The 16,586-nt window shown below is 35.3% G+C and overlaps 1 protein-coding gene across 5 annotated transcripts in view; it reads right to left on the reverse strand.

Annotated features, from left to right (window-relative positions):
- The window catches only part of LOC127879417 (GRB2-associated-binding protein 1-like), a 57,140-nt gene that overhangs the window by 30,291 nt on the left and 10,263 nt on the right, over nucleotides 1-16,586 (reverse strand). For 4 of the 5 annotated variants that reach the window (XR_008049049.1, XR_008049050.1, XR_008049051.1 and 1 more), the window contains exon 2: nucleotides 12,380-12,406. The exons of the other annotated variant lie outside the window; for it this stretch is intronic. Coding sequence is in view for 1 of the 4 variants with exons in the window: in XM_052426226.1 (XP_052282186.1) it covers nucleotides 12,380-12,406 (27 nt within the window). In the remaining 3 variants the exon portion in view is untranslated. The remainder of the gene's footprint in view (nucleotides 1-12,379; nucleotides 12,407-16,586) is intronic. 5 annotated transcript variants of the gene reach the window in all.

Here is a 16,586-nt window from a genome sequence, read left to right on the forward strand (position 1 = left end):
GGCGCAAACCAACCAACAGACCAACCAACCAACAGACCAACCAACAGACAGGGCAAAAACAATATGTCCCCCACTACTATAGTGGGGGACATAAAAAATGGAATAACTAGAGTATTTCCATATTTTCCTTTCATCCACTAGCAAGTTTCTTCCTGCTTAAGTTCTAGTTGAGTTATTGCAGGATCAAGATAATGAAGGACCCATGCACACATGCTTGATACGACACCTACCATTTCAATATCAATACGCCATCCAGCAGGGGATAATAAGACTCACTAGTTTTAAATACAAACATGCCAAAAGATTGTCAAGACGTCCCAAAATGCAGATAAACATTTCAAAAGGCCAGCTTTAAAATGCATGATTCCCAGACTTACTTAATAATTTTGTAATTTTTTCTTACACAAATAGGAACCCTCTTGCAGATTCCCCAACAAAATTATTTTGTGATAACGGTTCTTTTATTTCCTGGATAATCATATCAATTTCTTCTATAGTTGTAGCTTAAATGTCAATATATATTTAATGCATCATTGGTAAAAACAGAAAATGATTCCGGAAATCAACTTTACCCATCAACCAATCAGAGTGAGCATTCTCAATAGAATGTGCATGCATATCATGCCAAACATCAGATTTTATGATGATTTTAACTTTGGCTAAGGTAACATTTTTATTTATTAAATTATTAAAGGGCAGAAAAATAATGTTCAAATGTGTAATTAAAGCCAAAAATAGATGCGTTTGTGAAACACAATGTCCCACTATATGACGTTTGACCTTGTAGGATGACCTTGTCCTTGACCCTTCACCACTCAAAATGTGCAGCTCCATGAGATACACATGCATTTCAAATATACAATTCTTAGCTTCAATATTGCAGAAGTGACATTACATGAGCAATTTTGACCCATATATTTGACCTTGAAGGATGACCTTGACCTTGACCTTTCACCACTCAAAATGTGCAGCTCCATGAGATACACATGCATGCCAAATATCAAGTGGCTATCTTCAATATTGCAAAAGTATTCATAAAATAAGCGATTTGGGCCACATATATTTGACCTCTGACCTTGAAGAATGACCTTGACCTTGACCTTTCACCACTCAAAATGTGCAGCTCCATGAGATACACATGCATGCCAATTATCAAGTTGCTATCTTCAATATTGCAAAACTACTCATAAAATAAGCGATTTTGGCCACATATATTTGACCTCTGACCTTGAAGGATGACCTTGACCTTTCACCACTCAAAATGTGCAGCTCCATGAGATACACATGCATGCCAAATATCAAGTTGCTATCTTGAATATTGAAATACTGCAAAAGTGTACATTAAATTAGCGATTTTGACCCATATATTTGACCTTTGACCTTGAAGGATGACCTTGACCTTGAGCTTTCACCACTCAAAATGTGCAGCTCCATGAGATACATATGCATGCCAAATATCAAGTTGCTATCTTCAATATTGCAAAAGTTATTGCAAATGTTAAAGTTGGCGCAAACAGACAGACAGACAGACCAACAAACATATTACTACTATAGTGGGGGACATAAAAATGTTTATCTCTTTGTTCATTCACCATGCAGTCCAAAAGCATGTTGTTGTTTCCTGATTAGAAAGTATATAATTACTCCTAAAGTGTTTCGTTTAAGGTACTTAACAAACTTTTTGTTCACAGCATTGTTGGTGTAGTATTATTTTGCACTTTTGATTTTTGAAGTACAGTAAAACACTTTCTTTCCATGCATAGATCAACTGAATTTGACCAACAAATGAAGAAAATAATAACCTTGTTTAGGCAAAGAATATGTTCATAATATAAAAAAAAGAAAAGTTAAATAAGAAAAGAATCTTGAATGTTAGTTAGGAGAATATCTAAAAAAATATTGTCATTATAGAACAGTATATAATTTCCTGTTGAACAGCTGCTTAACAAAATGATATTGAGCACATGCCGGCCAATTTACAACAGGCCATACATTTTTCCTTTTTGTAGGACAGTCTGGCCTGTAAATTTAACCCTTTCCCACTTAGATATGTATTTTTACGTATTTGTAGTCCCTTAGAAAGTTACATTTAAGTAAAGACCTTTCTTACTGAATTTAAGTTTTAAAGGCATCATTTATAACCCTTAGATACACTACGCGACCCGTGATTTTTGCCGCGATTCTCGCATCACCGCAATCGATGCAACGTGACAAATCGCGGTGTTTCCGAGCGACAAGAAAATTTGGGTGATGTCTAGGCGACCGTCGCGCGATGTATCTCGCTGTTGCGCAATCAGCGCGAATCAGCGCAAATCACCGCGTACCGCCGTGATTCCCCTTTTTAAGCGATTTACGTTGAGGGTTACACTACATTACATGTAACAAATATGTATACACTTACATTATACATTGCAATAATAAAGCTTTTGTTGTTGTTGTATACAATGGGCGTAATAGCTTAAATACTCCTGTTCCGACATGAACTTGATGAAGTAATGTCGGAAGCTTTAACGGCTCCAAATTAATAAAACAGCGCAGAATGATCATGCAATAATTATTGAACTTAACATGTAAACATTATTTAACTAATTGCATTAGCAGAATGTTTATTAACACTTACAATCAATTATATTCCAGGCCCGAAAACACTACCACTGTTCAAATTCCATATTGTTGCCATATACATGTCGCGTAGCACTGTGTAAATTGAAAGTTGCATAGTGTTTCGTCATTGGTCGGTTATAAATACCTTGTTTCTCTATACATGGTATTTGATTTAGACGAAACTAATAATTTGGTAATTTACGAGAAATATGACATAACTTTGATCTTACCGTGTGTGTTTATTGACGTTATTAATTATGTTAATACTTATTTTTGCATTTCATAAAGAATTATTACGTGTAGCCCTTTTGTTAACAGTGTTTAGCAAAATATTCGCGCCTTAAGGCACGGAAAATTGTTTAAGTAACACTTTCATTTAAAGTTTAAATGTAATCGGTAGATTACGTCTAATTATTTGGACTAGATTATGCTATACTTATTTATTTTCTGTTTCAGGCTCCAATGCGGATAACTCATGTTACTCGCGTTACTTTCCGAGCATTGTACATACATTCACAATGCTTGATAAGCCGGAAATCAGAAATACATTACTGTTCTATTTTTAAGTACATGTTATTATGATATCGTGTTATATACAGTACAGCCAAAGCGGCACAAACATAATCTGCGGCTACGCCACGGCCAGATTATTAGTCCGCGGCGGCCGAATCGTGTGTTCACGCGGCGTATCGCCATGGCACTCGGCATCGATCCGCGCAACGACGCCGAGTCTGTATTAACCACGCGTACTTTCGCGGAGTAAATCCGCCGCATACGTTCGCGGCGGATCGAGTGAAAAGATATCCACCTACATGTACATACATGTATGTGTAGCGTAGAATTAATTACGCGCAACTGTTTATGTTTCATTCGATTATCATTATTAAATTTGTAATCCGAAACACACTTCCGAATTTTAATGCTAACGCGTCCTTTGGCAAATTCTAGCGTCAAATAAACAGTGCTAAAATATCCTTTGTTTCATAAAAAGCGCGCGAAAATTATGCAGACATGTAGAACGTCGTTTGGAAAGTTTGGGTGTATTTTGTGTTGTATAAATACATGAACAACACGTCAGGCGTAAATCGCGTGTTCAGTGGAGAAAAAAACGCCCCGATTAGACGTTATTTCATCATCTCTATAAATAGTAACAAATGCCAAAATGTATTTGATACTTAAGGAAATATCGAGAATGTTTGTGTATCGTAAATATTAACCAGCATTTGCTTTAAAACTGGAATATACGGGATTATCGGGTAATTAGTAGCGATATTAACTGTATAATATGAACAAAATAAAACGTGTTTATATACGCATATTCAAACAATAGTTATAATAAGCTGATAATTAACAAAACTACAAATACGTCGTCACCGTCTTGATTATTGATGTGGCTTCAAACTGCTAATTTTCTCAGCTAAAATATAATAGCGGAATCAACATGCAATTAATTTATAAATCCACCATATGCTGGAGCGTTGACCACTTGTATGTGCGAAAACATAATTACGTGACCTTGTTTATGTGTGAAATACATACGCTACGGGCGGGAAACAAACTTAATAATTGGCCAGACATTAACCATGCTTACATGTATATGCTAATACAATCCGCGCACAATAAATTTATTATGATTTTAATTATTATTTTAATTGTTATTTCAAAATTTGTTAACTACATGTAACTAATAATTAAAAAAAAATAATATTTCATGATCGCATCGACTCGGCATCATGTCGCGGACCGCGGCATGCCTCGGCGGACAGATGCGAAGTTTCGCGGCGAAATGCGACTTGCTGCCGCATACTGACGCGGCTTCAACGACTGACGCGGCATCGACTCGTTTCGCCTTGCCGCCGCGGATCGCGAAATACGTTTGTTCCGCTTTGGCTGTACTGTACCTATATATTAAAGCCATTTAACATTGTGTTTCTTTTGCTGGAAAAAAACCGAGTACATCAACGTAGCACTAAGCATTCACAAAGTTAAATAAATATGATGATGTATAATGTACATGCATTTCTCTGGGTTTTTACGTCCAAAACAAAAAACACTCAACTTTTGATTATTTATTGTGTACTGTCCAGCGGATGATAGTGTTTATTCTAGTGTCTAATTGGCACTCTTTGTACGTGTTCAAACTGTGAAAAGATGTGACAATCACAGAAACAACAAGATGGCGCTGCCAATTAAGTGCGATAATAGATCAAATGGCATTGACAAAAAATAACAGTTTGTAATATTTTTCGGCGTTTACTCAGATGGTCTCTCACAACAAAAAAACTATACACGTCAAGGTATTATGTTTTACTTCTATCAGTAACGATACGGATACGGCGTGTTTGATTTGATATGACTTTAAAAGAAATATCAAATTTTTGGCGATATAACTGATTTAAAAATACCAAAGAAACATTTAACCGAAATCAACAGAATTCAATGTTCTCTGCGCTACGCAGTTTGTATAAAAAATCAATACTTGCACACACTTTACCTTGACCTTGTACATTGCCGAATAATTTTCGCGCTCTTTTGTCGGGAAATATACATGATGGCTATATTGGAAGCATTTATGAACGTCGTGTTAACATTAAAACATCGGAAGTGTGTTTCGGATTATAAATTATTATTCTCATTTGGGAAATTAACGGAACATTAATTCTTATGGTATAATTGTTTTGAATTGTATCTTAATTTGTTACAACGCTTTACGTGCCGAAAAAATGTTTTGATAATATTATGCATTAATAGCACAATTTCCAGGAGGAAAACGTTTTTTTACATGAAGGCGTATGACGCAATAAAACGTTCTTTATGTAAGATCGTTTGCATTCCATCTAAATTTTAATACGCTCGTCCAATGAAAGCTGTGTTCCACATTATGCACTATACTCTTTACACTTCTGAAAAATGGCGTAGTGATATAGTTGTTAATGAAATTCTCAAACATATTTACCGACATATATGGTTAAGATTATTTTTCGGAAGTGATGTTGCAATTATGTTGGATTATTTGATAATTGTGAACATTAGAAAAGCGTTATGTATACATTTATCGATACGATTCGGTTTATATGCATGAATTGGCGAATCATCGATGTCGACGATATTCACTGCTATCACTGCGAATCGCAGCGAATCAACACAACATTGAGGGGATTTAGCGCGAAGATTATCTTGCTCTCGCGCGACGTCGGAGTGACGAGTCACGTGAAATTGCGGTGATTTTCCACCCAAAAAGCAAAATGCCCCCCTTGACTTCACAAATTAGGCAAAAATCACGGGTCGCGTAGTGTAGTGATGAGCAGCAAACAGTATAAAACCTGTACAGACTGCTATTTACTCGCAGGCTGTTCTGGTTTTATGATGTTTGCACGAAGCCATTTTCACTTTGCATCTGAGTGGGAAAAGGTTAAGACACAACGTATGAATGGCTGAATGATTTTAAGAAATCCTGTTTTACATGCAATGCCTCACTTTTTTCAATTGACCTATGATTACCACTCTCAATAGAACTGTAACCAATCAAAATAAGACCATGAAAAGACAAGTTTAGTACATGTGTTCTTACAATTATAGATTGAATGGAATGACATTTCATATGCACCTCTCTTACCATCAAAATAGCTTAATACAAAGCTGGAGGAGTCAATGCAATGGCATCCAGAGATTACATCCTTCAGTGCTTTCCACAGGATTTTTGTCAGGCGCCCCGGGGCTGATAGGGGTGGTTTGGGAGGGGTGTCCCCTCCCGACGTAGATTTTTTTTATAAATTTAACGTGTCAATTGACATTCAGTGGTGCGTTATAACTCAAAGAAACAAAGTGTCAAAAGACGTAATTTGGTGCGCTATTACTCTTCAAGAAAATCCCCCAGTCATTAAACAAGAGGGCCATGATGGCCCTGAATGCCTCACCTGACTAACCAAATACAATCCCAACCCAGTTTTCATCAAGATAAACATTCTGACCAAATTTCATAAAGATTGGATGAAAACTGTGACCTCTATTGTCTACACAAGGTTTTTCTAATATTTGACCTATTGACCTAGTTTTTGACCCCAGGTGACCCAAATACACTCCCAACCCAGATTTCATCAAGACAAACATTCTGATTAAATTTCATGGAGATTGGATGAAAACTGTGACCTCTATTGTCTACAAAAGGTTTTTCTATTATTTGACCTAGTGACCTAGTTTTCGACCCAAGATGACCCAAATACAATCCCAACCCAGATTTCATCAAGGTAAACATTCTGACTAAATTTCATAAAGATTGGATGAAAACTGTGACCTCTATTGTCTATACAAGGTTTTTACATTATTTGACCTAATGACCTAGTTTTTGACCTAGTGACCTAGTTTTTGACCCCAGATGACCCAAATACAATCCCAACCCAGATTTCATCAAGATAAACATTCTGACCAAATTTCATGAAGATTGGATGAAAACTGTGACCACTACTGTCTTACACATACAAATTGTTGACGGTTTTTCTATTATTTGACCTAGTTTTTGACCTCAGATGACCCAAATACAATCTAAACCTAGATTTCATCAAGATAAACATTCTGACCAAATTTCATATTGATTGGATGAAAACTGCGACCTCTATTGTCTACACAAGGTTTTTCTATTATTTGACCTATTAAATGACCTAGTTTATTACCTAGTGACCTAGTTTTTGATCCCAGATGACCCAAAAAAAATCGCAACCCAGATTTCATCAAGATAAACATTCTGACCAAATTTCATAAAGATTGGATGAAAACTGTGACATCTACTGTCTACACAAACAAATTGTTGACGGTTTTTCTATTATTTGACCTAGTGACCTAGTTTTTGACCTCAGATGACCAAATACAATTCTAAACCAGATTTCATCAAGATAAACATTCTGACCAAATTTCATAAAGATTGGATGAAAACTGCGACCTCTATTGTCTACACAAGGTTTTTCTATTATTTGACCTACTTTTTGACCTAGTTTTTGACCCCAGATGACACAAATACACTCCCAACCCAGATTTCATCAAGATAAACATTCTGACCAAATTTCATAAACATTGGATGAAAACTGTGACCTCTACTGTCTACACAAACAAATTGTTGATGATTTTTCAATTATTTGACCTAGTGACCTAGTTTTTGACCCCAGATGACCCAAAAAACATTCCCAACCAGATATCATCAAGATAAACATTCTGACCAAATTTCATAAAGATCGGATGAAAACTGCGACCTCTACTGTCTACACAAAAAAATTGTTGACAGACGCACGAACGCACACACGCACGCACACACAACGGACGCCGGACATCACACGGTCACATAAGCTCACCATGTCACTTCGTGACAGGTGAGCTAAAAATATATATATTGTTTGTTTTAAATTTTTCCGGCAGAGATAGTTAAATCCCGACTCGAACGATTCCCCAATACATCCGTTTCAACCCGACTCTATTACTGTATACTTACTACTTTTCAAGTTTCTATTTATTACCAGATAATCCTGTTTATTCCGTTTTTATAAATCACTTTCTGGTAAATATTTACGATAAAAGCTCTCAATTATTTCTTTAACACAAACCTTGCCATTTTTCTATAGTATCAAATAAATTGTGACTATTTATAGATGTGATGAAATATTGCCTCTGAACATGCGTCAATCCCCTGACGTGTTGTGTGCTTGTTAAAACGCTCAATACATGCACACTTTCTATGCAAATGACGCGACGTTGTACATGTTGCATAATTTTCGCGCTCTTTTTAACTGAGAAAAAGTACGACACAAAATAAATTTGCACTGCTAATTTGAAGCAAGAATATTTCAACGTTACGGTAACATTTACAATCCCAAGTGTGTTTCGCATTAAAAATGTGTTAACATCGACTGACGGGAATGGGTTTAGGATTACAAATTTAATTATTACCATTTGAGTTTTCAACAAATATAAACAGATGCGTTATGAATTCAACGATTATTTGTTTAAACACTTTACGAGTCGAATAAATGTTTTGACGGAATTATGCATGAAAATCACATCGTCCACGAGGATTATGGCCGGTTGCCATCATCAGTTTTCTAAGTAACTGGCTAAGATTTCTGTGGCAATTAGATGTACGTCACGAGTCATCTGCATAATTTAACTGCAGGTATTGCCTGCCTACTGCTGTCGCTCATACAAAGCGTGCGCTCTCATTGGCCAATATTGATTTTCTAATACTGCGACGCTCCGCCTTTAGGCGGGCTTTAGTTGGGTAAAGCGACAAAGGATCGTAAATCGGCTTTCAAAATTTTCGACGAAGTCGATATCGCTTTGACCTTAAGCTGCAATAACTGTCACACTGTTACACTGATCGGAAAATTTCAGACGCCCCGGGAACTCTGATTTCCAAATTCAAGCGCCCCGCTGAGGGACCCTTAAATTGCCTGTGGAAAGCACTGATCCTTCCCAAATTAGGTAAAAATGATGTTTTTTATGTCATGAACTAAAGCTAGTTGAGAACAACTACCGGGTTTCATGCACAATGTCAGGTGATTGGGAATAATCAACAAACCAGATGGAAATTTGATTGTTTTTGAGAAAAGTTGTGTTGCCTGCAATGAATATCCTGTAGTATGTAAAGATTACAGACCCCCACCCCTCCCATGGCTACCCCAACCCAAGCCACACACATATGGCTTTAACTTCCATACATGTAGTTATCATGGAGGTAATATTCATTTCATCAATGTGCACTCATTAAGCAGACTGCACACACTAATCTGGGACAAGTATGTCAGTTTACACACATGCTTGAAGCCCATTTTTCCCACAGTACGGCTCATATACATGTACAATATTCTAGAAGATTTTTTCCTTATTTATGATATACACTGCAACGCCGATATATCGCGGACCGGTATATCGCGCTGTCAAATATATCGCGCTTTTGCTATGGCTCCCAAAAATCCAACGAGCATGATCACTAAATGACATGTTTTAAACTGAGAATTCTCTAACTTAAGCAAAAAACCGGTTCTAGCTAGTATTAACACCCTATATTTCATGGCTTACTATGGCACGCAGTGAAGCGTGAAAAACAGTTGATTAGTGACAGTGTTGTTTACACACGGATGGGGTTATTTTCAAATAACCAATTACATGTAGTGTCATTGCAAAGGTTATAATGGCAGTTTACTGGTATATAAATCGTTAAATTTCGGTACTGGTCACGAATTTCTTTGTCCTGATTAAAAGTGCGCGAAAATTGGCGTGGGTTTATTTATTTGTAAATAAAAATTTCGTAGCGGGTACAACATTGAGATAATTTAATTTCCATTAAAAGTTTTGTTGTAAATTTCAACTAAAGTACTGCGGTATCTCGCGAATTATGTGGCATTGACATTTCCTCTTAATAAAATGTAATTTAAACACGCTGTATAGCTACCGTACGCTGTTTCAGTTTCTTTATTAGGACTTTTTATAAGGGTAAATTCGAATCTATGCACAATTATATTTTATACTTTTTTTTACGGCAAGAATTCTTTTTTTTAGCTGATTCGCGAGCGACCGTACATGAAAACAAGAGCACCGCCTTGCCGGTGCAGACCGCTCATCTATTTTTCTTTTTAAAGGTGAAGGGACTCTCATTTTCAATCACAAAGAAGGGAGGGGTGGAGTGAAGAGAGGTGTAAAGTGTGGGTGTGTGGACATTTATTACATTATCTTCCAAAAATGCGAAAAAAATTAAGGGGGGGGTGGGGGGGGGGGTGGGGAGGGATTGTGCGTTGGTTGGACGGTATTTCAAACATAAACTAATAAAAATAAATATTTGTGTTTTTAACCGTTTCAAAAAAAAATAAATTGGGGGGGGGGGGGTAGGGGGGGTGGGTGGGGTATAGTGTGAGGGTGTGGTGGTCATTTGCAAGACGATCTTAAAAAAAAAAAAAATGGGGCGGGGGGGGAATTTGGGTGGGGGGAGTGGGGGGGTGGGGGGAGTGGGGGGGTGGGGGGGGGATTCTTGAGTGCGATGGTTGGACTGTATTTCAAACATAAAATATTAAAAATAAATATTTGTGTTTTTTAACCGTTTCCAAAAAAAATAATTGGGGGGTGGGGTGGGATGGGGGGGTATAGTGTGAGGGTGTGGTGGTCATTTGTGAGATGATCTTAAAAAAAAATAATAAATAGGGGGGGGGGTTCGAGGGGGGGGGAGGGGGGGAGGGCACGGGGGATGGTTTGGGTGGAGTCTATTGTGGTATGTCAGGTAAGAGTAGTTTTGTCAAAGTATCAATCAAATCTAATCATAAATAAAGAAGTTATGGCATTTTTAGCAAAATTTAATAATTTGACCTTGAGAGTCAAGGTCATTCAAAGGTCAAGGTAAAATTCAACTTGCCAGGTGCAGTAACCTCATGATAGCATGAAAGTATTTGAAGTTTGAAAGCAATAGCCTTGATACTTAAGAAGTAAAGTGGTTCGAAACACAAAATTTAACCATATATTCAAAGTTACTAAGACAAAAAAGGGCCATAATTCCGTTAATTATGCAACTTGTCCTTTTTCTGTACCCTTATGATAGTTTGCGAGTGTTCCAAGTATGAAAGCAATATCTATGATACTTTGGGGGTAAAGTGGACCAAAACACAAAACTTAACCAAATTTTCAATTTTCTAAGTATAAAGGGCCCATAATTCCGTTAAAATGCCAGTCAGAGTTACATAACTTTGCCTGCACAGTCCCCTTATGATAGTTAATAAGTGTTGCAAGTTTGAAAGCAATAGCTTTGATACTATAGGAATAAAGTGGACCTAAACACATTCTTAACCAAATTTTCTAAGTATAAAAATGGCACATAATTCTGTCAAAATGCCAGTCAGAGTTACATTACTTTGCCTGCACAGTCCCCTTACGATAGTTAGTAAGTGTTGCAAGTATGAAAGCAATAGCTTTGATACTTACGGAATAAAATGGAACTTAACACAAAACTTAACCAAAATTTTCAATTTTCTAAGTATAAAAAGGGCACATAATTCTGTCAAACTGCACGCCAGAGTTATCTAACTTTGCCTGCCCAGTCCCCTCATGATAGTAAGTAAGTGTACCAAGTTTGAATGCAATAGCATTGATACTTTCTGAGAAAAGTGGACCTAAACGCAAAACTTAACCGGACGCCGACGCCAACGCCGACGCAGACGCCAAGGTGATGACAATAGCTCATAATTTTTTTTAAAAAAATAGATGAGCTAATAAAAAATATAATTTACATTTTGTTTTTTATGATAAATACAGATACGTATGAAAATGTTTATCGCAGAATTGGTTTGCAATTATTACTATACAAATATGTAGCAGCCCCATATATAAAATGAAAACATTGGGTAAATTTGACAAATTAACCGCAATACAATTAAGTTAGACATTTCTCAAGTTATATCGCGCACCGGATATATCGCGCTCGCGATCTTTGGACCCCACCATCCACGTTGCAGTGTAATAAGAATATATCAATATCATTTAACAAAGGTACATGTAAGGGACCTGGTTTTATATTTCCATCAAATTTCTGAAATACCTCAAAATGGGGTTCAAGTTGTTTTGAATGGACTTGTTTTGAGAGCAGCAAAAACAGCAAAGTAACCCATGTCACAATCTGAATGTTAGCGCCTATTTTCATTGCAGGTGACACAAAAACATGATGCACTGAAAGACAAATTTGTTATGGAAATGCACAGCATGGGGAAATCAGTATCCAGCAGGCATGACACTAAACTGAAGAACCACTTACAGCTGTCTGCATCATGTCTCCTGAGATCTGTCAAATACAAAGACACTTGTCTACAGTAAGTTTGTTTAACATACAAGTCATCAAGAAAAGGACTACAAAAATAGTTTTCTTTCTTCAACAGATGACTTTTGGCAGCAATATTTGAAATCAGTATGAAACATGCAAAAGAGGAGACATAAGGGTGTACTTCTACTATTTGCATACCAGTCCAATATAAAGGAAGTCAGTAGTAAAGTTCACAAACATTTTAAAGACAATAATTTTTTAGCCCATTTGACCTTTGATCTCTTATGATCTCAAAATGGATAGGGATACTCCTTATCTTAAGCCTTGCCAGCATAATAATGTTAATGATCCTTATAAGCATTCACTTTCACACAGGTGAAAATGATTTTCATGCTTCAAGCAATTCTGACCTTAACCTGCCACTGGTTGACCTCAAAATTGACAGAAATTTTCCCTTCGTCAAAAATAACCAGCATTTTAATTTGGACAGTCCTAAGTCAAAGTACATATTGTCTAAAAACAAACTGGGTAATTGAGAAAACAGTTTTTTTTGTGATACATATTCCTGTGACTTTTAGCTAAATAATTGCTACAAATGGTCCAAATGTGAACTGAAGGGAAAAAATGTTAAAACAAGTCCCAACATGAAAAATTTAAAATACTGTAACATTATTGGGGTGAACCAAATCAGATTAAAAAGTTAAGTTTAATGTGAGAAGTGACTGTAAAGTAACTTCAACAAATGAATTGTGATGCCAAACTTGTCTGTGTAACATCTACTGTAAGTATTAAAAATTAGGAAATTTGGAATATAAGTTCATCCGACCTAACATTTAATGATCATTGTCTTTAAATCATAAAAATTGCAATCTTACGGTTATAGTTACAAAATTCATGTTTATACTTTTTTATGTAAACAAAGATGTAAGTGGATCAATTGTTTTGTTCAAGACTTGCTTGTTTTAGTAAGTATTTTGACAGCGTACTAACAAGTACATTGAAATTTTATACTTTATAAATACACACTTATTGAACGGAAAATAGCAGCAACTGTTTTCTTAACACCGAAAATTGTACATGAGCGTATGAAATTGTACTGATTTAAAAAGACAATCACAGCCAAAAAACTCTATTAAATAAATTGTCAACACAAGGGACAAAATTGTCACAAAAGCAGGTTTTCAATTTGAAAAAAGTCTGATAAAGGGAGACAGCTCAAACTGAACTGATTGTTTATAATTAACCCCCTTTGTTCCAAAATAAATATTTTTTTAGTTGTGGCGACCTTGACCTTGGAGATATTGACGTAATTCTTTCGTGCGACACACCGTCCAATGATGGTAAACAAATGTACCAAATGATTTTAAAATCTGACAATGAACGACATAGTTATGGCCCGGACATGCTAATTTACGGCCATTTTTTACCTTTGAACTCGAAGTGTGACCTTGACCTTGGAGATATCGACGTAATTCTTACACGCGACTAACCGTCTAATGATGGTGACCTAATGTGCCAAATGATTTTAAAATCTCACAATGAACCACAAAGTTATGGCTCGGTTAAGCTTGTTCCGCCCGCAAGCCAGCCCGCCCCCCTGCATGCCGACATTCGCCAATCTAATAACCAGTTTTTTCCTTCGGAAAACCTGGTTAAAAATCTAAACAACCTCATAATTATGATGTGTAAAAATGAAAAAACTTACAAATCAAGAGCTATTTGTAACACAATTTAGACCATCTAAGAATCTTACATTAGTATTGAGTTGGCTGAAAACTGTTAAACAATATATGCTTAAAATGCTAATAAGTGTTAATTTTATTTCATTGTTTAAATAGTAAATGTAAGCAAAGAGTTATAACTCTTAAATTCCTGGGACACCCCTAAAATATATTGTTTAACACCCAGTCATTTATTATGCACACATGTATTCTTGTGTGGGAAAAATATTTAGTCTTCAATAATACCATTTGATGAACAATCTGAATGGTTTAAACTTGCAATTATTTGTAAACAAAAAGACACAATTACAATTGTATCTTATTGAAAACAAGAATTACATGCTTGCCATGTTAACAGCATGTTTCACAAGCTCAAGTGTGATATTAGAGACGTTTGCAGACAAAGGTTGTATTACATCAACAAGTTTATGTAATTCTTAACAATGCTTCCAAATGAAAATAAAGCTTTGATTCTGTGAAAATGTACGTGATATAAGACATGAAAAACAAAAATCAAGCTGCAAACAATTTATCAACACACATTCAATAGCAAAGAAATACTTTTTTCACACATTCCACAAGTCAATTGATACTTTTAACAATGACCCAGTAGCAGATGCAAACACTTGAAATAGAGTACAGTATTATGAGAATAACTTGTTATATACAAAAATGGCCCAGTTATTGTCTTTAAAATTTAAATTTACTGTTTAAAACACTGAAAATGTAGAGAAAATATATTCAAACAAATGGTTATAATGTATTAACAGATGTTCTTCTTTTCTTAAAAGAAAATGATTGCTAAAAGGCAGTTTAGGCTAAGGTGCACAATGTTTCAAAATTTAGTCAACATGGTTTTACTGATGCATAGCACGTACCTAGTGAAGTTTTAAAAATTGATTTTGGGGACAAACACAACTTGATATATATAACTAATCTAAGAGAAAACAAGAAATGTGTTTGTCAGAAACACTATGTCCCCTTCTGCGCCGCTTTGATTTTTTTTTTTTGACCTTTGACCTTGAAGGATGACCTTGACCTTCCACCACTCAAAAGGTGCAGCTCCATGAGATACACATCGTCTACTGAATGTAATAACTAGGGTAACTGACATTTTGTGAATTGTTCAGGAAAGCATATTTTCAGACATTTTCCAAAATACAGTAAGAGCTTACGTGATTTTTTGCGCTCAAAATATTTCAGTGTTGAAATTATGGCAACTACTCCATTCTTAATTTTTTATTGTTTTAAAAAAGACATATCAATTTGCATTTTTGTTTCGTTTTTCAAGTGTTATTATAATACTAATCAGAAAATTTGAATACGGAAAAATGTTCATTATTTTAATAAAACATTTTTTTGCTTCTCCTGAAAATTTAACAAAATGTCAGTTACACTACTTTATACATTCAGAAAATGACATGTGTTTGTTATGTCAATTTCGAAAATTTGATTAAAACATTATTTTTACCAAAAAGGTTGACTTAATATTTTAACAGTTGATGTACGTCACCTTAATAAACACAAAAATTGAAAAAAGTAAAAATGTATAAAAATTTCAGTTACATGACTTATTACATTCAGTAGGCGACATGCATGTCAAATATGAAGTTGCTATCTTCAATATTGCAAAAGTTATGGCAAATGTTAAAGTTTGACCAAACCAACAGACCAACGTTCATGTACAGACCAACAGACAGGGCAAAAACAATATGTCCCCCACTATAGTGGTAGGGGACATGAAAAGCAGTTGTTATGTTATGGGAATTTGAAAGGATTTTTAAGCTAACTTGATTTGTGATACTTCTTTTCCCCACGAAAGCTGCATGTATTTTTCCCATTCTTATCTGTGGACACAATAAAATGTTACCGAAGCTAACGTAATACAGCAAAATGTTTAAAATGTTGCAATTTAACAAGTCAGTAGACTAAAAAAGCCTGGGGGGTAAAAACCTCACAATAATCTTATTATTTAATTTCCTCGGATGGAAATATATGTATATTGTAAATGACTTAAGTGTGCTGCATCCACTTTAATATTTATAATAAACAAACCATTCAGTATAATACAGTCTATTAAGTATTTCAGTGCTCCAGTTTGGATTTTTAAAGGGCGGGGTGCCTTTTTGTCTAACTGATATATACACAGGAATATTATTCCTTTGGCATATTTTCAATAAAGCATGTATTATATCAATAAGTATATGATATTTCATGTAAACTGTGATGTGAATTTTCATATAATTTTATAATTTATACAGGTTTTTTTTTGGCCCGATTTTATAGCCGAAATTCGGCTATGTTCCCAATCCCAAAAAGTATACCTTTTTCCCAAAATGTGGCAAAAAATTCCTAATTTCAAAAAAATAATAATAAATAAATAATTTTTTTTTTTTAGAAAGATGTCTAATGTGTATTTTATCCTAATTTTAATTCAATTACATCTAACAAAGTATTATATGAGTTTGTTCTTTTAATTT

The sequence above is a fragment of the Dreissena polymorpha genome, chromosome 4, assembly GCF_020536995.1.
Source record: "Dreissena polymorpha isolate Duluth1 chromosome 4, UMN_Dpol_1.0, whole genome shotgun sequence".
Lineage (NCBI taxonomy): Eukaryota > Metazoa > Mollusca > Bivalvia > Myida > Dreissenidae > Dreissena > Dreissena polymorpha.